Source organism: Ovis canadensis, chromosome 7, assembly GCF_042477335.2.
Source record: "Ovis canadensis isolate MfBH-ARS-UI-01 breed Bighorn chromosome 7, ARS-UI_OviCan_v2, whole genome shotgun sequence".
Classification (NCBI taxonomy): domain Eukaryota; kingdom Metazoa; phylum Chordata; class Mammalia; order Artiodactyla; family Bovidae; genus Ovis; species Ovis canadensis.
This window is the reverse complement of record NC_091251.1, coordinates 70,774,893-70,793,130: the sequence shown is the minus strand read 5'-3', so window position 1 is coordinate 70,793,130 and position 18,238 is coordinate 70,774,893. Positions and strand designations below refer to the sequence as shown.

The window sequence follows — 18,238 nt, the reverse complement described above, 5'->3', positions numbered from 1 at the left end:
AGAATGCTCAAACTACCGCACAATTCCACTCATCTCACACGCTAGTAAAGTAATGCTCAAAATTCTCCAAGCCAGGCTTCAGCAATATGTGAACCGTGAACTTTCAGATGTTCAAGCTGGTTTTAGAAAAGGCAGAGGAACCAGAGATCAAATTGCCAACATCTGGTGGATCATCGAAAAAGCGTGAGAGTTCCAGAAAAACATCTATTTCTCCTTTATTGACTATGCCAAAGCCTTTGACTGTGTGGACCACAACAAACTATGGAAAGTTCTTCAAAAGATGGGAATACCAGACCACCTGACCTGCCTCCTGAGAAATCTGTATGCAGGTCAGGAAGTAATAGTTAGAACTGGACATGGAACAACAGACTGGTTCCAAATAGGAAAAGGAGTATGTCAAGGCTGTATATAGTCACCCTGCTTATTTAACTTATATGGAGAGTACAGCATGCAAAATACCAGGCTGGATGAACCACAAGCTGGAATCAAGATTGTCCGGAGAAATATCAATAACCTCAGATACGCAGATGACACCACCCTTATGGCAGAAAGCAAAGAGAAGCTACAGAGCCTCTTGTTAAAAGTGAAAGAGGAGAGTGAAAAAGTTGGCTTAAAGCTCAACATTCAGAAAACTAACATCATGGCATCTGGTTCCATCACTTTATGGCAAATAGATGGGGAAACAATGGAAACAGTGAAAGACTATATTTTGGGGGGCTCCAAAATCACCGCAGATGGTGACTGCAGCCATGAAATTAAAAGACGCTTGCTTCTTGGAAGAAAAGCTATGACCAACCCTGACAGCATATTAAAAAGCAGAGACATTACTTTTCCAGCAAAGGTCCATCTAGTTAAAGGTATGGTTTTTCCAGTAGTCGTGTATGGATGTGAGAGCTGGACTATAAAGAAAGCTGAGTGCCAAAGAATTGATGCTTTTGAACTCTGGTGTTCGAGAAGACTCTTGGGAGTCCCTTGGGCTGCAAGGAGATTAAACCAGCCCACCCTAAAGGAAATCATTCCTGACTATTCATTGGAAGGACTCATGTTGAAGCTGAAACGCCAGTACTTTGGCCACCTGATGCAGAGAACTGACTCAATGCAAAAGACCCTGATGCTAGGAAAGATTGAAGGCAGGAGGAGAAGGGGACAACAGAGAAAGAGATGGTTGGATGTCATTACTGACTCAATGGACATGAGTTTGGGCAAGCTCCGGGAATTGGTGAAGGACAGGGAAGCCTGGAGTGCTGCAGTCCATGGGGTCACAAAGAGTCAGACACTACTGAGCAACAGAACTGAACTGAAAAATCAAGACTTTGTTTTATTTGAACTGTCTAGAGATTACCAAAAATATCAACAAAAATATCAGAGTCTGCTTTTCGTTTGGAGAACGTTATTATTAAAAGAGAAAATTTGGGTACAGGTGTGCCTTACTTTAAGAAATTTCAACTTCTCAGATAAAGAGAAAAATGTACAATACCTATTTCCTTTACCACAAGGATTCACTAATTTCCCTCAGCACATTTAACATAAATGCCAAAATTTAATTCATACTCAATTTTTCTGAAATAAAATGATTGAAAAAAATAGCTCCATGTATACAATTTAAACCAGTAACTAAAACCAAGGGGAAAGAAGAATTGAAGAAATCTCCGATAATAGTTACAATTATCATTTCATTCTCAAGGACAATCTTTTTCTTTTGTTGTTGTCTAAAATAGTGATGCCATTTTCTAGTCACAGATATATTTAAATGCTGTAAGTCTTAACGTTTCACAGTTGATTCTCAGGGTCAAAACTTTCCTGTATCCAAGATATGGGCTTAAGTAACCTTTAAGATGGCTGTGAAGGTGAAGGTGAAGGTGAAGTCACTCAGTCGTGTCCGACTCTTTGCAACCCGTGGACTGTAGCCCACCAAACTCCTCTGTCCATGGGATTCTCCAGGCAAGAATACTGGAGTGGGTTGCCATTTCCTTCTCCAGGGGATCTTCCTGACCCAGGGATCGAACCCAGGTCTCCCACATTGCAGGCAGATGCTTTAACCTCTGCACCACTACAGATAGATATAAAAATAGAATCCTAATTTACAAATTTGCTAATATTTCTTCCTTGCCACCAACATAACCTATAGATCATTTTTAGCTAATGAATTGCTATCAAAACAGCCTTGAGGCTGGAGTTTCAATTCCTTCCCCTGATTTGAAATATTTACATTTAGTGTGTTGGGTGAGTGACCATCTTCCTAATAGATATGTTTCAACATTTCTTATTATTGTTTCTCAAATCCACAATTAAAACTACAGCAAGCTTACCTGTCATCATACAACATTTCAATAAAAACATAAAAATGCACAGAAAGGTGTACTCATTAGTTATTATGTAAATAAGCAAAAGATAAAAATCTAGCTAAATTGTTTTTTTTAGGTTGAAAGCTCAGGTCAACTATGAATTACATAACTGTCACATGTGTTAGACATATGAAAATGATCTCTATGTATTATAAAGAACCATGAAGAATAGTCATCGACAATCCAGGGGATCTTATAAAAGAAAAAAAGAATTTTTTTTTTTTTTGCTCACCTGGGCTGAGAAACCACAGAAGAAACCAAACCAGAAATGCACAAGTGTGAAGGCAAAATTCTTATAGAAGAAATAGCATAAGAATTTGCACATTCGGACATAGGACCACCTTCCATGAACAAGGAGAAGCCTTTGGAGGTATCTGAACTGTGCAAATGAGTAGTCGCTGGCTAGGACTGCCTGCAGCCCTTCCTGGCCACTGATGCCGACGCCAATGTGAGCACCTAAAAAGAAGAAGGACACTTTCACTTCCCAGACAAAGACACCTCTTTGGGAAAACTACCACTCCTTTCTTTTCTTCTTTCTTTCTTTATAGCCATATGGCATGGCTTGGGGTATCTTAATTCCCAGACTAAGGACTGAACCTGGGCTTCAGCAGTGGAAGCACCAAGTTCTAACCACTGGACCATCAGGGAATTCCCCTATCTTGTGATGCTATTATTTATTCATGGAAATCTTACAACTATAGCATTTACCATTTTTCCCACACATTATCTCATGAAACACTCTTGATAGTTAGGTGTTTATCCTCGTTTTATAAGAGAAAATTGCTCAGAAAGTTCAGTAATTTGAACAAAGTTTTACAATTTGTGGCAAAACATAACAGTTGGGACTATGTGTCTAGTGTTCATGCCTCTACACCATAGCTACTTACTTCTCCAAATAGTGATAGATACACGAATGATTTAATTAAAAACAGAGGATTGTTTTGTTTTTTTAATGAATGGTGGATGCATTGTACCTGAAAGTATTCATTTTAGAACCACTGGGAAAATTAAATTTCAATGCAATTTCCATTATATATTGCCAAATGCTGAACCTGGGCCTCCAGGTCTGCAGTGTGCCCCATTAAGCAAATATCTCCTTACTTTTGATCATGCTGACATCATTGGCTCCATCGCCGATGGCCAAAGTGACAGCATTTCTGTACTTCTTCACAAGCTCTACTACTTGGGCTTTCTGGAGAGGGGTGACTCGGCAGCAAACCACAGTCTTACACATGCAGGCAAGTTCTAGAAGATCATTCTTGACATCACTTTCTAGGGCATAGGCCTAGGTTATTTAAAAAAAAAAAAAAAAAGAACAAGAGAGATGTCATTTGGGAAGCGGATTTCTTATTTCTCAACTGATTTCTAAACAGTTTAATTCACTTCGATAAGTCATTGTTGACTCAGGGTCACACAAACGACAAGAGAGAGTACTGAACGCCTTCTGTGTGCCAAGGAATTTTACCATAAAAATCAAAAACACAGTGCCCTGTGTGTCCTCCTTGGTGCATTATCATGCTGTGCTGGCAAGATACAGTTCAATGCCAGGGAAGTTCCAGAATCCACTAAAATAAGGGAATGTGAAGGACACCCCACTTAGAATGAACTACAAAGTGATGATTTGTTTGTTCTACATGGTGACATTTTTGTTTCCTTTGCATTACTGTTTTGTAATTTAGTGTTTATTGCTGTGGTTGTTGATGTGAGGGCAGATGAGGAGCAAATGATCTGGAGATCAGTCCTTGAAGAGCATAGTGACTGAAATCAGGAGAGTCCTGTGCAAAGGGTGGCATGCAACCTGTATCTCAGACAGGGTGCGTCAACCAGTTCCACCTTTGCTCCTCCCCAAATACATCAGAGCCTTTAGACACACCAAGAAAGGACTGAAAAAGAGGACATAGTCCTTTGCAATTAACTGTAATTTTTTTTCTAGAAAATATCTCACTCTACATTATTTAGTAAATGCATTAAAAGAAAACAGGAACCCATCTAAACTCTGAGTTGGCATTATCTTTGAATGAATCTCTAGCAAGATGTTCACAGCCCATCACATTCTGGTCCCTATATTCTTTTTGAGGTCTGTCTTCCACCACCACCTTTAAGTTTACTCTTGTCATGCCAAATTGCTTGTTTCTACAAGTTAACAAATTCTTTCTTGCCTCAGTGCTTTTGCACTTGCTGTTTCCTCTACCTGAAAATATCACTCTCTCTAGGAATTCTTCCCTAATTTTCCCATGAGGAATTAAATGTGCTGCTTTGCCTCTATGCTCTCAAAGCACCATGTCCATGCTTCTGTATAGTATTTATCACAATACTGTGAGATTAGCTCTCCCACCAGATGACAATCTCTAAAACAAAGAGATTCTGTTCTCTTCATATCCTTATCCATCTTCAGGCTCTGGCACTATGACCTGGGCATGCTTAATAAATGTTAATGGGATGACTGGAAAGATGGGTGAATGAGTATAAAAACATAACTCTAATGTAGAAAATTCTCATGTCGAGGCCTAGAATTTTTAGGGGCAATTGTGAATTAGCATTCTCAAATATAATTACACTCTCTGAAACAGAAAGCTGGTAACTGGCTGTCTTGCTTAGAATGGTTCCCATCTCTCTCTTTTCTCTTTTCTTTATTATCAACAACTGAAAAACAGGCACAGACTGTGAGAAAACAGATCCAATTACACTCTGCAAAGCATCAAGATCTGAGCAAAGTGAAATCACAATTCTTTTTTAAACTTCTGACCATAGTAGAAGAAACATAGCCAATTCTCCTTAAATGAAAAATGATATTTCATGGTCTCTAAAGCTCAGGCTTTGAAGCTGAGGGAATTCTTGAAGAGCAACTCTCTTAGATCTTTCTTTCAACATATTTGGAGATACAGAGAGAAAATCACGTGTGTTAACACCTAAGTGCCCTAACTGACCTCACACTGACCTCTCTGAACCTGAGAGAAAGTCAGAGCACAAGTCTTCAGGGAATCTTTCCCTATCGTGGTCCCTGGGGAATTCAACGAAGGCCACCAGCTCCAAGTCCCAGCTGACAGGCTTAGAATTCTCAGTTGCTGCTCATTTGTGCAAGAGAGAAGTTCATGTCATCTGGACAAACTTTCAACTAAGCTTGGCCTGCAGCTGAGCTCTGTAACTTTCCATGGTGTAGAAGACAACACATCGGTACGTCTGGAACCCAGCTGCATGATGCTCTAAACACTAAGAGCTAACAGACAGCTGATTACAAGGCGGGAAACACAATATACTCCTGTCCAACTTCTTCTGTCCTCTAAGAAATAGTCTACAAGGAGATCCGTTTGTTTTCCAAACTCTGAAAGTGAAAAATAATCATCAAAGCCGGAAAAAGATGAGATTAGCTCTTTGTGCATATAAAAGATCATTTCACTGAAGTACAATCAGAGCTTTTGTTTTCTAAGTTAGAAACTCAGAAGAGCATTTTGATATTCGTTCAAGATTTGGAACCTGAACTACATTAAAAGCACAATGGAAGTTTATTCTATTACGACAAGAACCAGATTTCCTAATCAAAGCAAATTGTTTGGCATTGCTCTAAAATGCTGCTATTTAGAAAAACCACTAGAGGTATCTTAATGGGAGTAATTTGGTGTGGTAATTATATGAAGGTCAGGTTGTGCTCTGCAAATCACAAACGTTAGGAAGAGCAATAATTGCAGTACATCCATCCAGTTGCATTATTTTAATTAAACAACAGGAACTGTGATACTCTCCCTGAGAAGAGCATTTAAACAATACTGCTGAACAGTCTACAGTCATTAAGACAAGATTGATATTCTCTGAATTCAGCATTTCTTCAGATCCTCACCTTCACTGTGATGGTTCAAGCAATAATGTATGAAATATATATTAGAAGTTTCCCTTTCCTTTGCAAACAGGAAATAATTGTGTACGCCCTGTTTCTAGCAGTGTCATTTGTTTTGAATACACAAAAGAAGATTTCATTATGACAGCAGAAAAGAACTCATTATTGGGGTGGAGAAAAAGAAATAACAAAAGCCTTAAGCGAACTCACCAAACTGTGGCCATTTATGATTAAGGCATAATCCCCTGTTACGGTTTCTTCTACAACTGAGTCCAGCTCCAGCGACTGCTTTTTTTCAAAAACTACATGTCCATTGGAAAAACTTCTGTTTCGTCCAAACAAATTTTCCTTTGCTTTCCTTAAAGGAGAATGGAGGAAGGCAAATCATAACAATGTATACGGAGCATACCTATTCACTCTAAGGAGAGGCTAGCCTAGAGGTAAATTCATTTCGTCACTATTCAGAAAGACTGCTTGCATGAGATTCAGTTTCAGTGAGCTAGCTGGATGATTTGTTGTGATGGGGGATACCATAGCAAATTTGCAAATTCCAGGAAGTAGGAGGGTAAACACAAGGGAAACAGAATCATCTTGAACGTTTTAAATTACCTTAAAGCTAAATCATCATCGTGGGCTGGGTTGGAACCAGGCGCTCTTGATAAATTTGATATATAAGGTTACCTGAGCTTCATGGACTTAAGAATGACTTATCTGGCACATGATACTGTTAAATAATGGAAAGGGAAAGACTGAAGACAACTGATAAAATCTTCTAGGAATTCTGGGAAATTCTGTACATGAATTAATCAACTTGTAGAGCAATGTAATACAATCCCACTTAAAACAGCAGCCTTCTGAGAAACACATCTTTTAGAAATTTGACAATAAAAACAAATAATGGCATTTACTGAATTGGCATAGTCATTATAATACAATGGTATATTTTAAGTGAAAATTGTATTCATTAGCTCCAACAATAGGGTAAGTCTTCTGAGAAAGGAGCTACAGACACCAAAGTATAGAGGGCAGTTCCAAATGGAAACTCCCTCCAGTGCCCTAGATCTCATCAGCACTAGAATAATCCTGCACACATCCATCGCTGCTGTTTAAGAGGAAGAATGTATGGTGACTTGATACTCTTCCTTAGAAGTGGCATTTTATTCTTTCCTTCAAAATAGAAAGACAATGCCTTTAAAGGGAGGAAAATTTCCTCTCTGAATCCCTTGGATAACAGGCTTTGAAGTAACATAGGGTGAGCTGACATGACTGCTAGACATTTCAGTCACAACCAGGGAACCACACAGTAGGTGCTCCCAAAGATGAGTGGCAAAGCCAGACAAAACACTTTGGGCCACAACATGCATGTACAAAATGAGCACCCAGGGCAGAATGGGGAGTGAGAGGCCAGAAAATAGGTATTTTGTCTTAGAGTGAAATGAAATGATCCTCCAAAGACTCATCCTATGTTAAAAAAAAAATGTACTTAAATGGTTGTGTCTTTTTGTTTGTTTTTGTTTTTTTGCTGTGGCTCCTCTGAAGGAAGAGAATGTTCACATTATAAAAACAACCATTTTAGCCCTCAGCTTTCTAATTATTTGAAAATGTACCACTAATTGTTTACAGGTTAAATTGAAACACACACACCTTCTAGCTCAACATCTCCTTCTGCTGGCAGAATGAATGAAAAAGATTAATCAAGTCAGAGCGCTATGTGTGAAATTTAGGGAGTTAGGGTGGGCAGAGGGAGGGAGGAGTAGACATGAAAAATCATTGCTTTAAGTGGGAGATACAGGACTTTTGCATCAGATAAGTATGTAAGGGAATCCTCCTCACCATCATGAAAATTTACAGTCCCAGGTAATGAAGAAAGCAAGAGAGACAAGTTGCTCTGAAACGAACATATTTCTCTGACAGGTTTGCAGAGCTCATGAATTAGGTCCTCAGAAAGCACCAAAGGGCCAACATCTCCTGAGGTCTCCTTTTTAGTAAAGTTCTCACTTGCTGTATTAATGACTCAAACTCTTGTTTTCTCCCCAGAGAATGAAAACATTCCAAAGAAGGGTGAAGTTCATGAAAGTATTGGCTGAAATTCTATTTACTTAGGATTTTTTTTCCCCTAAACTGTCTTCCTAACATCTCACATGATCCCTTTTCCAGGCAGAAAAGGGACAGACAGTGTTTCTGGCCCTGCTTAAATTCCCACTGCACTCCCCCTGCAGAGCCTCCATTTGCCCATGCTCTATAGCTGTCATTTCTTTTTCTTCCTAGAACTCAGCTCTTCAAACACCAGCTAGTTCTCACAAAGCAATTTATTAGGAGGGGGAAAGTGACACATAACTCCCTTCAAAGAATATGAACTATACAATGAACACACAATGCTTTAACACAGAATACAAGTTACAAACGCTAAAACAAAAAGAGTGCCTGTTTTTTCCAAGCTCTGTAATGAAGGGCAGTCTGTTACAATGCTGGCATACAGAAATGCATTAATGTCTGAGAACGACCTTGGTTGGCATTCACAGCCCCACACCAACCACTGAAACCTCACCACAAACAGAGCAAAGCACAGTTAGGCCCATGTTGGTTTACATGCAATCCATAAAGTAAAGAGAGAGCAGGAAAAAGAGTCGTTTTGTCAGGCTTCTTAAGGCACTCTGTATTCAAACATTAAAAGGACCTCTTAGAAAATGGATTGAAACTACGATATTGTGTTTAGAAAAATACAATTTTGACTTTGACATGAGCACTGGACTTGAAACCTGGAGATCTGGCTTCAGGCCCAAGGTCCGCCTCTGACGTGTCATATGCCCACAGCTGAGTTAGCTGACCTCTAGCCACTTGATTAGCCAGTCACAGACCCATGGGAGAACCCAGGTCTTCAAATTTCTAGTCCTCTATCTGCCACATCAAAAAGCTTACACATAGTTAGCCACAGGCTGCCTCCAGGCTGGGACAAAGACACAGTGCTAGAGCAGGAGCTAAGGGACATTATCTTGCCAACTAAGGAGAAAGTACATGAAATTTTGACATCAAGCCCCAGTTTCATCCCTTATTAACTGTTTGACCTGTAAGATACTCAACCCCTGAACCAGTATCTTTATTAAAATCTAGGTGAATGGTACCAGTCAATCACACTGGTTGATACCATTACGAACACCTGGGCAGCTCTACCAGGCTGTACTAGGAGGTCTCCAGTATTAAGTGCTCTAAAATTTTACAATTTACGATAGAAACTAAACATACTAAAACACTTTGTCAGGGTGACTAGAAATTGGGAATTAGGAACAAGGGGCATTTTGTTTGGCCTGCGTAATGTTTAAAAAGAATCTGTTTGAATTTATAGACATGATGTTCACTTTCACCAAACCCCCAGCCACTAATGCCTTGTACAGCCGAGATCACACAACCATTTGCTTTTATGACCCCTCCTCATTCAAACAATAACTTTCCACCAAATAGGTATATTAAAAAAATGCAATATGCATGTCATTGATTAAAGAGGAAACATCAGTTCCTAGGTATATCACTGGAATACTAATCAGAAGCAGTAGAGTCTCTTCATGGTTCAGTTAATTTTTCTAATAAAATATGTGATCAGTGCAACAAAAATGAAACATGGATTTGGTTTGCTTGTAGGCCCAAGCAAACTTAAATTCTCAGTCTGCTTTTCTCTGGGCAGAAGACATATGTTATCAGTGAAATGTAATCAGTGCAGTAATCTTCAAAGAAACCTTAACAGGGTTTAATTGTAGATATCTGGACAGACCCTTAATACTAAAGCAGCTATGGCAGCAAACTTAACCCAAGACTCAATGTGCTTAAACATTTTCATGACATTAAATTTGAAAAGTTTATGTGACATTAAATTTGAAGCAAACATCTTCACGATATGCATGAAAATACATCACAGTTTATGAAATAATTGAAACACATCTGATGGGTTTAAATATGAGCGTTGTAGGTCATTTTCCCTCAAGAGCTACCATCACTTAGATCAGCGGTCCCCAAACTTTCTGGTACCAGGGACTGATTTCATGGAAGATAATTTTTCCACAGACTGGGAATTGGGGGAGGGATGGTTTCAGGATGATTCAAGTGTATTACATTTATTGTGCAGTTTACTTTACTTCTAATCTAATGCTGCCACTGATTTGACAGGAAATAGCAGTTCATGGCCTGGAGGCTGGGAACCTCTGACTTAGATCCTGTACTTCTGATACATTTTTAAAAATATTTTTGCTTGAACTCCCACTGAACTGAAACATGTAACAGAAGAAAACTGAGTGGTGTAAATTTATAATTTCAATATTTCATCCCTAAAACCCTGGGTTAGATATAAGAAGCCAAGTATAGGATTGTAGAGAGCACCTCCAGTAATAACTTTTCTTGGATGTTCTTTTCCCCCCTAATATAAGGAAATGCATATATAAATATATTGAATCTTCTCATGCAGAATTTTCTACTATGTACTACCTCTCTGTCTTATATTGAATCTTCTCATGCAGAATTTTCTACTATGTACTGCCTGTCTGTCTTAGACTCTAAGAATGGGGTAATCTCCAAATCTTTGTTGAAATAAACATTATTTTCCATCAAGTTAAGAAAAGTGACCTCAAGAGTCCTGAAATACTTAGTCTAGATGGAAAATATTTTTCTCCTCTGAATATATTGTTCTTCTCAGATAATCTTTTGGCTTACTGTATGAACACTATTCAGTTCAGTTCAGTCACTCAGTCGTGTCCGACTCTTTGAGACCCCATGAATCGCAGCACACCAGGCTTCCCTGTCCATCACCAACTCCCGGAGTTCACTCAGACTCACGTCCATCGAGTCAGTGATGCCATCCAGCCATCTCATCCTCTGTCGTCCCCATCTCCTCCTGCCCCCAATCCCTCCCAGTATCACAACTTCATTAACACAAAGTGCCAGAAATAAGAAAGCAAACATGACCCATAATTCTGTCATCCAGAGAGAACCACATGAGGAGGGAGTAGGGTAAGTATGGATATAGATGTATATAGTGTTTTATACACATACATACATACTTATATACACACATATGCCTTTTTAGAAAAATGGATGTTATGCATGATATTTCATAATCTCACTTTTCACTTATCATGGACATCTTCCAATGTCAAAAAACACATAATTACTTTTAAGACTGTATGGGATCTCATTGCATCTATATCATACAAATTAACAAAATCCCGGTGGCTGGGTGTTTGAACAATTTCCAATTTTCTATTATAATAATTGATGCCACAATATCTATGTACGTATGCAGACAAAAACACATGCATGCACATTCAAACATACATACGCTTGTCCATTTGTTTTCTTAAGGGCAATTCCTAGAGGTAAAAACCACTGGGTCAAAACTGTACACATATATAATTTTGAAATATATTGCTAGTTCACCCTCTAGAATGTTTCTACCAACTTATTCTCCTGACAGTATATAAGAATTCATATTTCTTCACATTCCTTCCACATCACTACAGTTATGTCACCCACTTAGTCAACCACACGCACCTGGATAAAATCTTGAGTTATTAATTTTGGTTCCCCACCCCTTCTGTAATCACCGCTGCTACCACAGACAACCCTCTCTGTTTACTCAGAAACATACCTTGCCTCAGGAGGATGTGACAGAGCCAAACACAGAGAAAACAAGAGTCAATATCTTGTCTTTTGAGTACGAAAATAGACTCTTGAAACTCAAAGCAGAGTTGCCATCCTGAGTTCCAGGAATCTGGAATTCTAGTAATTGGGCTTTTTGAAACGGAAGAGAAGAGTTTCTTCAAGTGTCAAAAAATTAATCCTTAAAGGAATCAGAGCATAAAATGTTGCCCTAAGCAATAGACTGAAAAAAAAAGACTCCTTTTCTTTGTTTCCTACCTAGCGAAAAGGAGAGAGACTGAAGAGATTAGATGCTCATGAATTGGTCACTAAAGAAGCCTAGGTGCTGCTCCCACTCTGGACTGGGAGTGGGCAGCTTTTGGGAATCTCAGTGTGCAACAGTAGTCACTGAAGCATGGTGACATGAAGGGGAGCAGAAGAAAGGGATTTCAGGAACACTCAACACCATGTGAAAGCACTTCTCAGACACAGAGAAGTGAGGAAGAACCCCTGAACACCCATGTTTCCCCAGGAGGATGTGGAAGTCAGCCCACAGGGAAAAGGAAGTGGGAAGTGCCAATGCCAGTGGGGTAAATGCTGAGCCTCAGTGACAGTAAAACAATAGCACGGCCTAGCCGTGAACTAAATTTACCCACAGTGCCTAATTTAATTGTTCTGTCATCAGGCAGAAAAGGGGTTCGAATCTAGTTTTAGAAAATTTTATGAGTTTCTGTTCTTGCCCAGCTCAGTATACTCCAGGCTGTGAAGTCAGACAAGCTAGAAATGACAGAGCCTCCTTCTTCTTCCTTCACATCAAATCAAATTCTGAGTCCTATCCTTTATACCTCCAGAACAGCTGTCAATTTCATTCCATTCTTTCCTTCCTCATTCTTACAACCTCTTACTGCCTTAGTTTAACCCTCAACATTCCCAAACTTGAGTATTCCAACAGCTTCCTACCATTCCTCCATACCATTCATTTTCCTCAAACATACTTCATCTATCCGGTCACGCGAGTGTTATTTCTAAGTGTAAAACTGGATTTGTCTCTCTTCTGCTTAGAAGTCCTCCATATCCATCCAATACCTTCAAGATAAAGTATGTTCACTTTTGCTTATCACTCAGTCTATCACCACTTTTATCTCTGAAAAATTGTCCCCACCCATAACTCTGTACTATACTCTAACTACAACTTGACACATGGTTCCTGAAATATAACATGGTGTCTTTCTCATCTGTATGCCTTTGTGTATGCTATTCCATCAATCTGCAATACTGTTATCCAATGTAATCAACAGAGGAAGAGGATTCATAAAATGTGTAATGGGGGTCACCATATTGTTTTCAGTATCTTAAGAAGGCTAATTAAAAGGGTAGTTTTTCTATGATGAGAATGCAAAGATTGTCTAATTCTTTAAAGTTTTGTTTTACTTTCAGCTACTTTATATCAACCTGGTATAGAAGAGGTATATCAACCTGCTATATCACACTGATTAGAAGCTGTAACTGAAGATTACTTGTGTCTTTGCCAAATAAAAATTAGAAAACCTAATTGTTACTGATATAATTTTATCATTATTATTTATATGATCTTAATAATAGACTCCAAAGTTTATTGGAAAAATATTTTTTAAAAATTAATCCTTGTTGCTTCAAAGACTGGGAACAATGGCTAAGGAAAGAGGGCAGGAGGAAGGGAGGAAGTGGAAAGACAGGAAGGAAGACAAGAAGGATGTTCAATGAATGGTCATAAAGCTTTAAGCCCTTATATTAATCCCTCAAATAAAATCATTTATAGGGTTTGTATTTGCATATTTTCTCACTTTACAAATGAGGAAAACAAACAGAGAGGTTGAATAGTATATCAAAAATCACTTAGCATAGATTCTGTACTTTTCCCCTTACGCTGGCTGTGTCTACCTGAAATCCATTCTACTGTAGTTGCCAACCCGGTATCTGACCTCAAGGGAAGCAACCAGATGCTTCAACAACTGCATTTTTTATATTAATTATTTAAAGAGAGTAAGAGTACACCCATGGTGTTTTCAGAGAAATGTGGCTAGTGAATGGGTGCACAGGCTCTGGGGCCATGCTGCCTAGATTCAGCCCCACCTGAACCACTGACTAGTTGTAAAACTTTGAGCACATTATTTTCCCTATGTGTGTCTCAATTTGCTAACTGCAAAATAAGGATAATGATAATGTCTTTCACTGGGTTGCTTTGTGAATGAAATGAGAGAACACATGCCTACTGCTTACTACAGTGTCCAAGGCACTATCTCAAGTTCAGTCATTCAGTAGTGTCCGACTCTTTGTGAACCCATGGACTGCAGCACACCAGTCTTCCCCACCCATCACCAACTCCTGGAGCCTACTCAAATTCATATCCATTGAGTCAGTGATGCCATCCAACCATCTCATCCTCTGTCATCCCCTTCTCCTCCAGCCTTCAATCTTTCCCAGCATCAGGGTCTTTTCCAATAAGTCAGTTCTCTGCATCAGGTGGCCAAAGTATTGGAGTTTCAACTTTAGCATCAGTCCTTCCAGTGAATAGTCAGGACTGATTTCCTTTAAGATTGACTGGTTTGATCTCTTGGCAGTCCAAGGGACTCTCAAGAGTCTTCTCTAACACCACAATTCAAAAGCATCCATTCTTTGGCACTCAGCTTTCTTTATAGTCCAACTCTCACATCCATGTATGACATTAGAAAAATGAGAGCTTTAACTAGACGGACCTTCACTGGTAAAGTAATGTCTCTGCTGTTTAATATGCTCCCTAGGTTGGTCATAGCTTTTCTCCCAAGGAGCAAGCATCTTTAAATTTCACGGCTACAGTCACCATCTGCAGTGATTTTGGAGCCAAAGAAAATAAAGTCTGTCACTGTTTCCATTGTTTCTCCATCTATTTGCCATGAAGTGATAGGATCAGATGCCACGATCTTAGTTTTCTGAATGTTGAGTTTTAAGCCAACTTTTTCACTTTTCTCTTTTACTTTCATCCATATAGTCAAAGCTATGATTTTTCCAGTAGTCATGTATGGATGTGAGAGATGGACCATAAAGAAGGCTGAGCACCAAAGAACTGACTCTTTCAAACTGTGTTGCTGAAGAAGACTCATGAAAGTCCCCTGGATTGCAAGAAGATCAAACCAGTCAATTCTAAAGGAAATCAACCCTAATTATTCAATGGAAGGACTGATGCTGAAGCTCAGTCCTGAGCCATCTGATGCAAAGAGTCAACTTATTGGAAAAGATCCTGATGCTGGGAAAGATTGAGGGCAGGAGGAAAGGCAGCAAAAGAGGATGAGATGGTTGGATGGCATCACCAACTTGATGAACATGAGTTTGAGGAAACTCCAGGATAGTGAAGGAGAGCGAAGCCTGGCATGCTACAGTCCATGGGGTCGCAAAGGGTTGGACAGGACTTAGTGATTGAACAATTATTAAATAAATTATTAATTTCCCCAATAGTCTAGAGAGTCTATCATTAAACTTATAGAAATAATAATGATAAAATTATATCAGTAATAATTAGATTTTCCAGCTTTTACTTGTCAAATACATATGCGGTCTCCAGCCATAGCTTCTAATGAGCATGATACAGACATTTTCTACAGTGAGTAAGACAGTGTAAAAATGTTGGGAGATTTGATCTACAAGTATTAAGGTTAAATGATGGAGACACACACAGTAAGGAAGCTTATGGTGCCCCACTGTTGTGTTGAGTGAGCTGTGTTGAATGGGCTGTGTTAGCCCCTTCAGGACTAGAGCAAGTGGCAAGCGATTTGCCTCTAAGCCATTTGGTCAGACCCCAAATGGACTGAGTTTAGAGAAAGCAAAACTAGTTATAAGAAAGCACTTTCTAAAGTTCTGGGGAAATATTAGGCAGACTCTTTCTCAACTCTCAGATTTTCCTTTCCCCTCCTTCCCTCTCCTCCTTTCCTCTTTCCTTTAACACTCACCTGAGTTCTTCTCTGACCTCTGTAGCTGTGTTTCCTGCGATGATGAACACATCATTCATGTCATCAGTCAGCATGTTGCAGGCATAGCCAATATTAATGGCAGTTTCTGATACAAAAGAAAGCCCACTTCAGTTAGAACATTACTTAATAAGATAAGTATCTTTTTCATAAGAGTTTTGAGGCCTTTCCATATTTCCTTAAGGCCTATAGGTCTCCTTAACTTCAGAGAGAGTATGATTGGTAATAAAATAAATACAAGAGATCGAGGAAGAAATTTAAAAATTTGCTAAATCCACAAAAAAATACCAACATCTATGAATCCTCAACATTATCATCTAGTTTTTAAAACAACTTTTTTTTTTCTTTTTGCTTTTTTTTTTCTATTTTTATTTTTACATGCATTCCCAAACATGACCCCCCCCTCCCACCTCCCTCCCCACAACATCTCTCTGGGTCATCCCCATGCACCAGCCCCAAGCATGCTGCACCCTACGTCAGACATGGACTGGCGATTCAATTCTTACATGATAGTATACATGTTAGAATTCCCATTCTCCCAAATCATCCCACCCTCTCCCTCTCCCTCTGAGTCCAAAAGTCCGTTATACACATCTGTGTCTTTTTTCTTGTCTTGCATACAGGGTTGTCATTGCCATCTTCCTAAATTCCATATATATGTGTTAGTATACTGTATTGGTGTTTTTCTTTCTGGCTTACTTCACTCTGTATAATTGGCTCCAGTTTCACCCATCTCATCAGAACTGATTCAAATGAATTCTTTTTAACGGCTGAGTAATACTCCATTGTGTATATGTACCACCGCTTTCTTATCCATTCATCTGCTGATGGACATCTAGGTTGTTTCCATGTCCTGGCTATTATAAACAGTGCTGCGATGAACATTGGGGTACATGTGTCTCTTTCAATTCTGGTTTCCTCGGTGTGTATGCCCAGCAGTGGGATTGCTGGGTCACAGGGTAGTTCTATTTGCAATTTTTTAAGGAATCTCCACACTGTTCTCCATAGTGGCTGTACTAGTTTGCATTCCCACCAACAGTGTAGGAGGGTTCCCTTTTCTGCACACCCTCTCCAGCATTTATTGCTTGCAGATTTTTGGATCGCAGCCATTCTGACTGGTGTGAAGTGGTACCTTATTGTGGTTTTGATTTGCATTTCTCTAATAATGAGTGATGTTGAGCATCTTTTCATGTGTTTGTTAGCCATCCGTGATTTCCAAAAGGAGTACTCATGAAAAGATCCCAAGAACTTGTGATATAGTAAATTGTATACATTTTACTTGTATAAAATTTTACCAGAAGTCTTGAATACTGTCTTTGCAGAGCTGAAACACTAAGCTATTATGCAATCTGATATAATAGACAAATTGAAAACTCCCAAAATGTTCAGTTGAACAGCAAACAATAATGATTTTAAGTTTTTTTAATTCTCCCACATGCAACATTGCCATATTTCCATTAAGTGAATAGAAATCTGGAATTTGAATATCACCTCAAAAACAAACCAGGACTGATGCTACAAGATAACATGATATTACATGATATTAACCAATCCTACTTCTAATTTTGTATAAGTAGAGCCTAGGATAGGTAAGTACCCCTTCCATCTTCAATACAATCATTCAATTTTAATTTTATTGAGTTGTTAGACTCGTGAATTCTATGGAGTCATTAGATTTGTCCTAAGTCAAGGAAGACAACTGATAAAACTTCAGCATATCGTTTGTAGAAACCACAGAAATTAAAGCTAAATAGTAAACTTATGAGTATTCATAACTAATTGAATGGCTGTACACACTGATCAAGTGAAGTCTCTAACAACTCAGCACAGAGCTAGACTCTCTGTGTTTTACATTTTGTAGTCAGTGATTTGAGTAAACGTATAGAGAACTGATTTATCAGGTCTGCAAATCCTCCAATGTTCTAAAAAGTAACTAACAGGTAAATAGAATCTTAAAAACATGTATGCCAGTTAACTGAATATTTCTGGTCTACTGATGGCCAAGCAGAAAATCATGTTTGTTTTAAACATTACTGCTAGCAATAGACCCAAACTGTATTGATCCCCTTTTCTTTCCTAGGAATCATGATATTCTGAACCTAATGACTCTTTCTCTGATGACTTGGAGTTTTGTTATGCCTGAAAGTGGGTCAGCTCTTAGTGTCCAACTGTATGGGCAATCTTGGAATTCAGCCAGGTTACACTTATAGTCGTGGTGGCTGTTAAAACACCAAAATATTTTCATACCAGTTGATAAAAAGCGGCTTTCTTGAGTCTCTCCAAAGCCTACCCCTCCTCGAAGATTCCCAAACCTCCCTACCAAGAAGAAACTAAAGAAGTAATGCTGAAGTCTCCAATGTCCTGCTCCAGAGCTCTGCCACTCTGTGATCTAAACCGGGATCAGTGCACATACAAACCAACAGTTAAACATTTTAACACCATTGCTGCCTATAACTATT

At 38.9% G+C, this 18,238-nt stretch overlaps 1 protein-coding gene across 6 annotated transcripts in view; it reads right to left on the bottom strand.

Annotated features, from left to right (window-relative positions):
• The window catches only part of ATP8B4 (ATPase phospholipid transporting 8B4 (putative)), a 293,676-nt gene that overhangs the window by 46,077 nt on the left and 229,361 nt on the right, over nucleotides 1-18,238 (bottom strand). For all 6 annotated transcript variants that reach the window (XM_069596531.1, XM_069596528.1, XM_069596532.1 and 3 more), the window contains 4 exons: nucleotides 15,762-15,867; nucleotides 6,388-6,535; nucleotides 3,447-3,630; nucleotides 2,578-2,801 (listed from right to left, as the gene is read on the bottom strand). In XM_069596531.1, coding sequence (XP_069452632.1) covers nucleotides 2,578-2,801; nucleotides 3,447-3,630; nucleotides 6,388-6,535; nucleotides 15,762-15,867 — 662 coding nt within the window. The remainder of the gene's footprint in view (nucleotides 1-2,577; nucleotides 2,802-3,446; nucleotides 3,631-6,387; nucleotides 6,536-15,761; nucleotides 15,868-18,238) is intronic.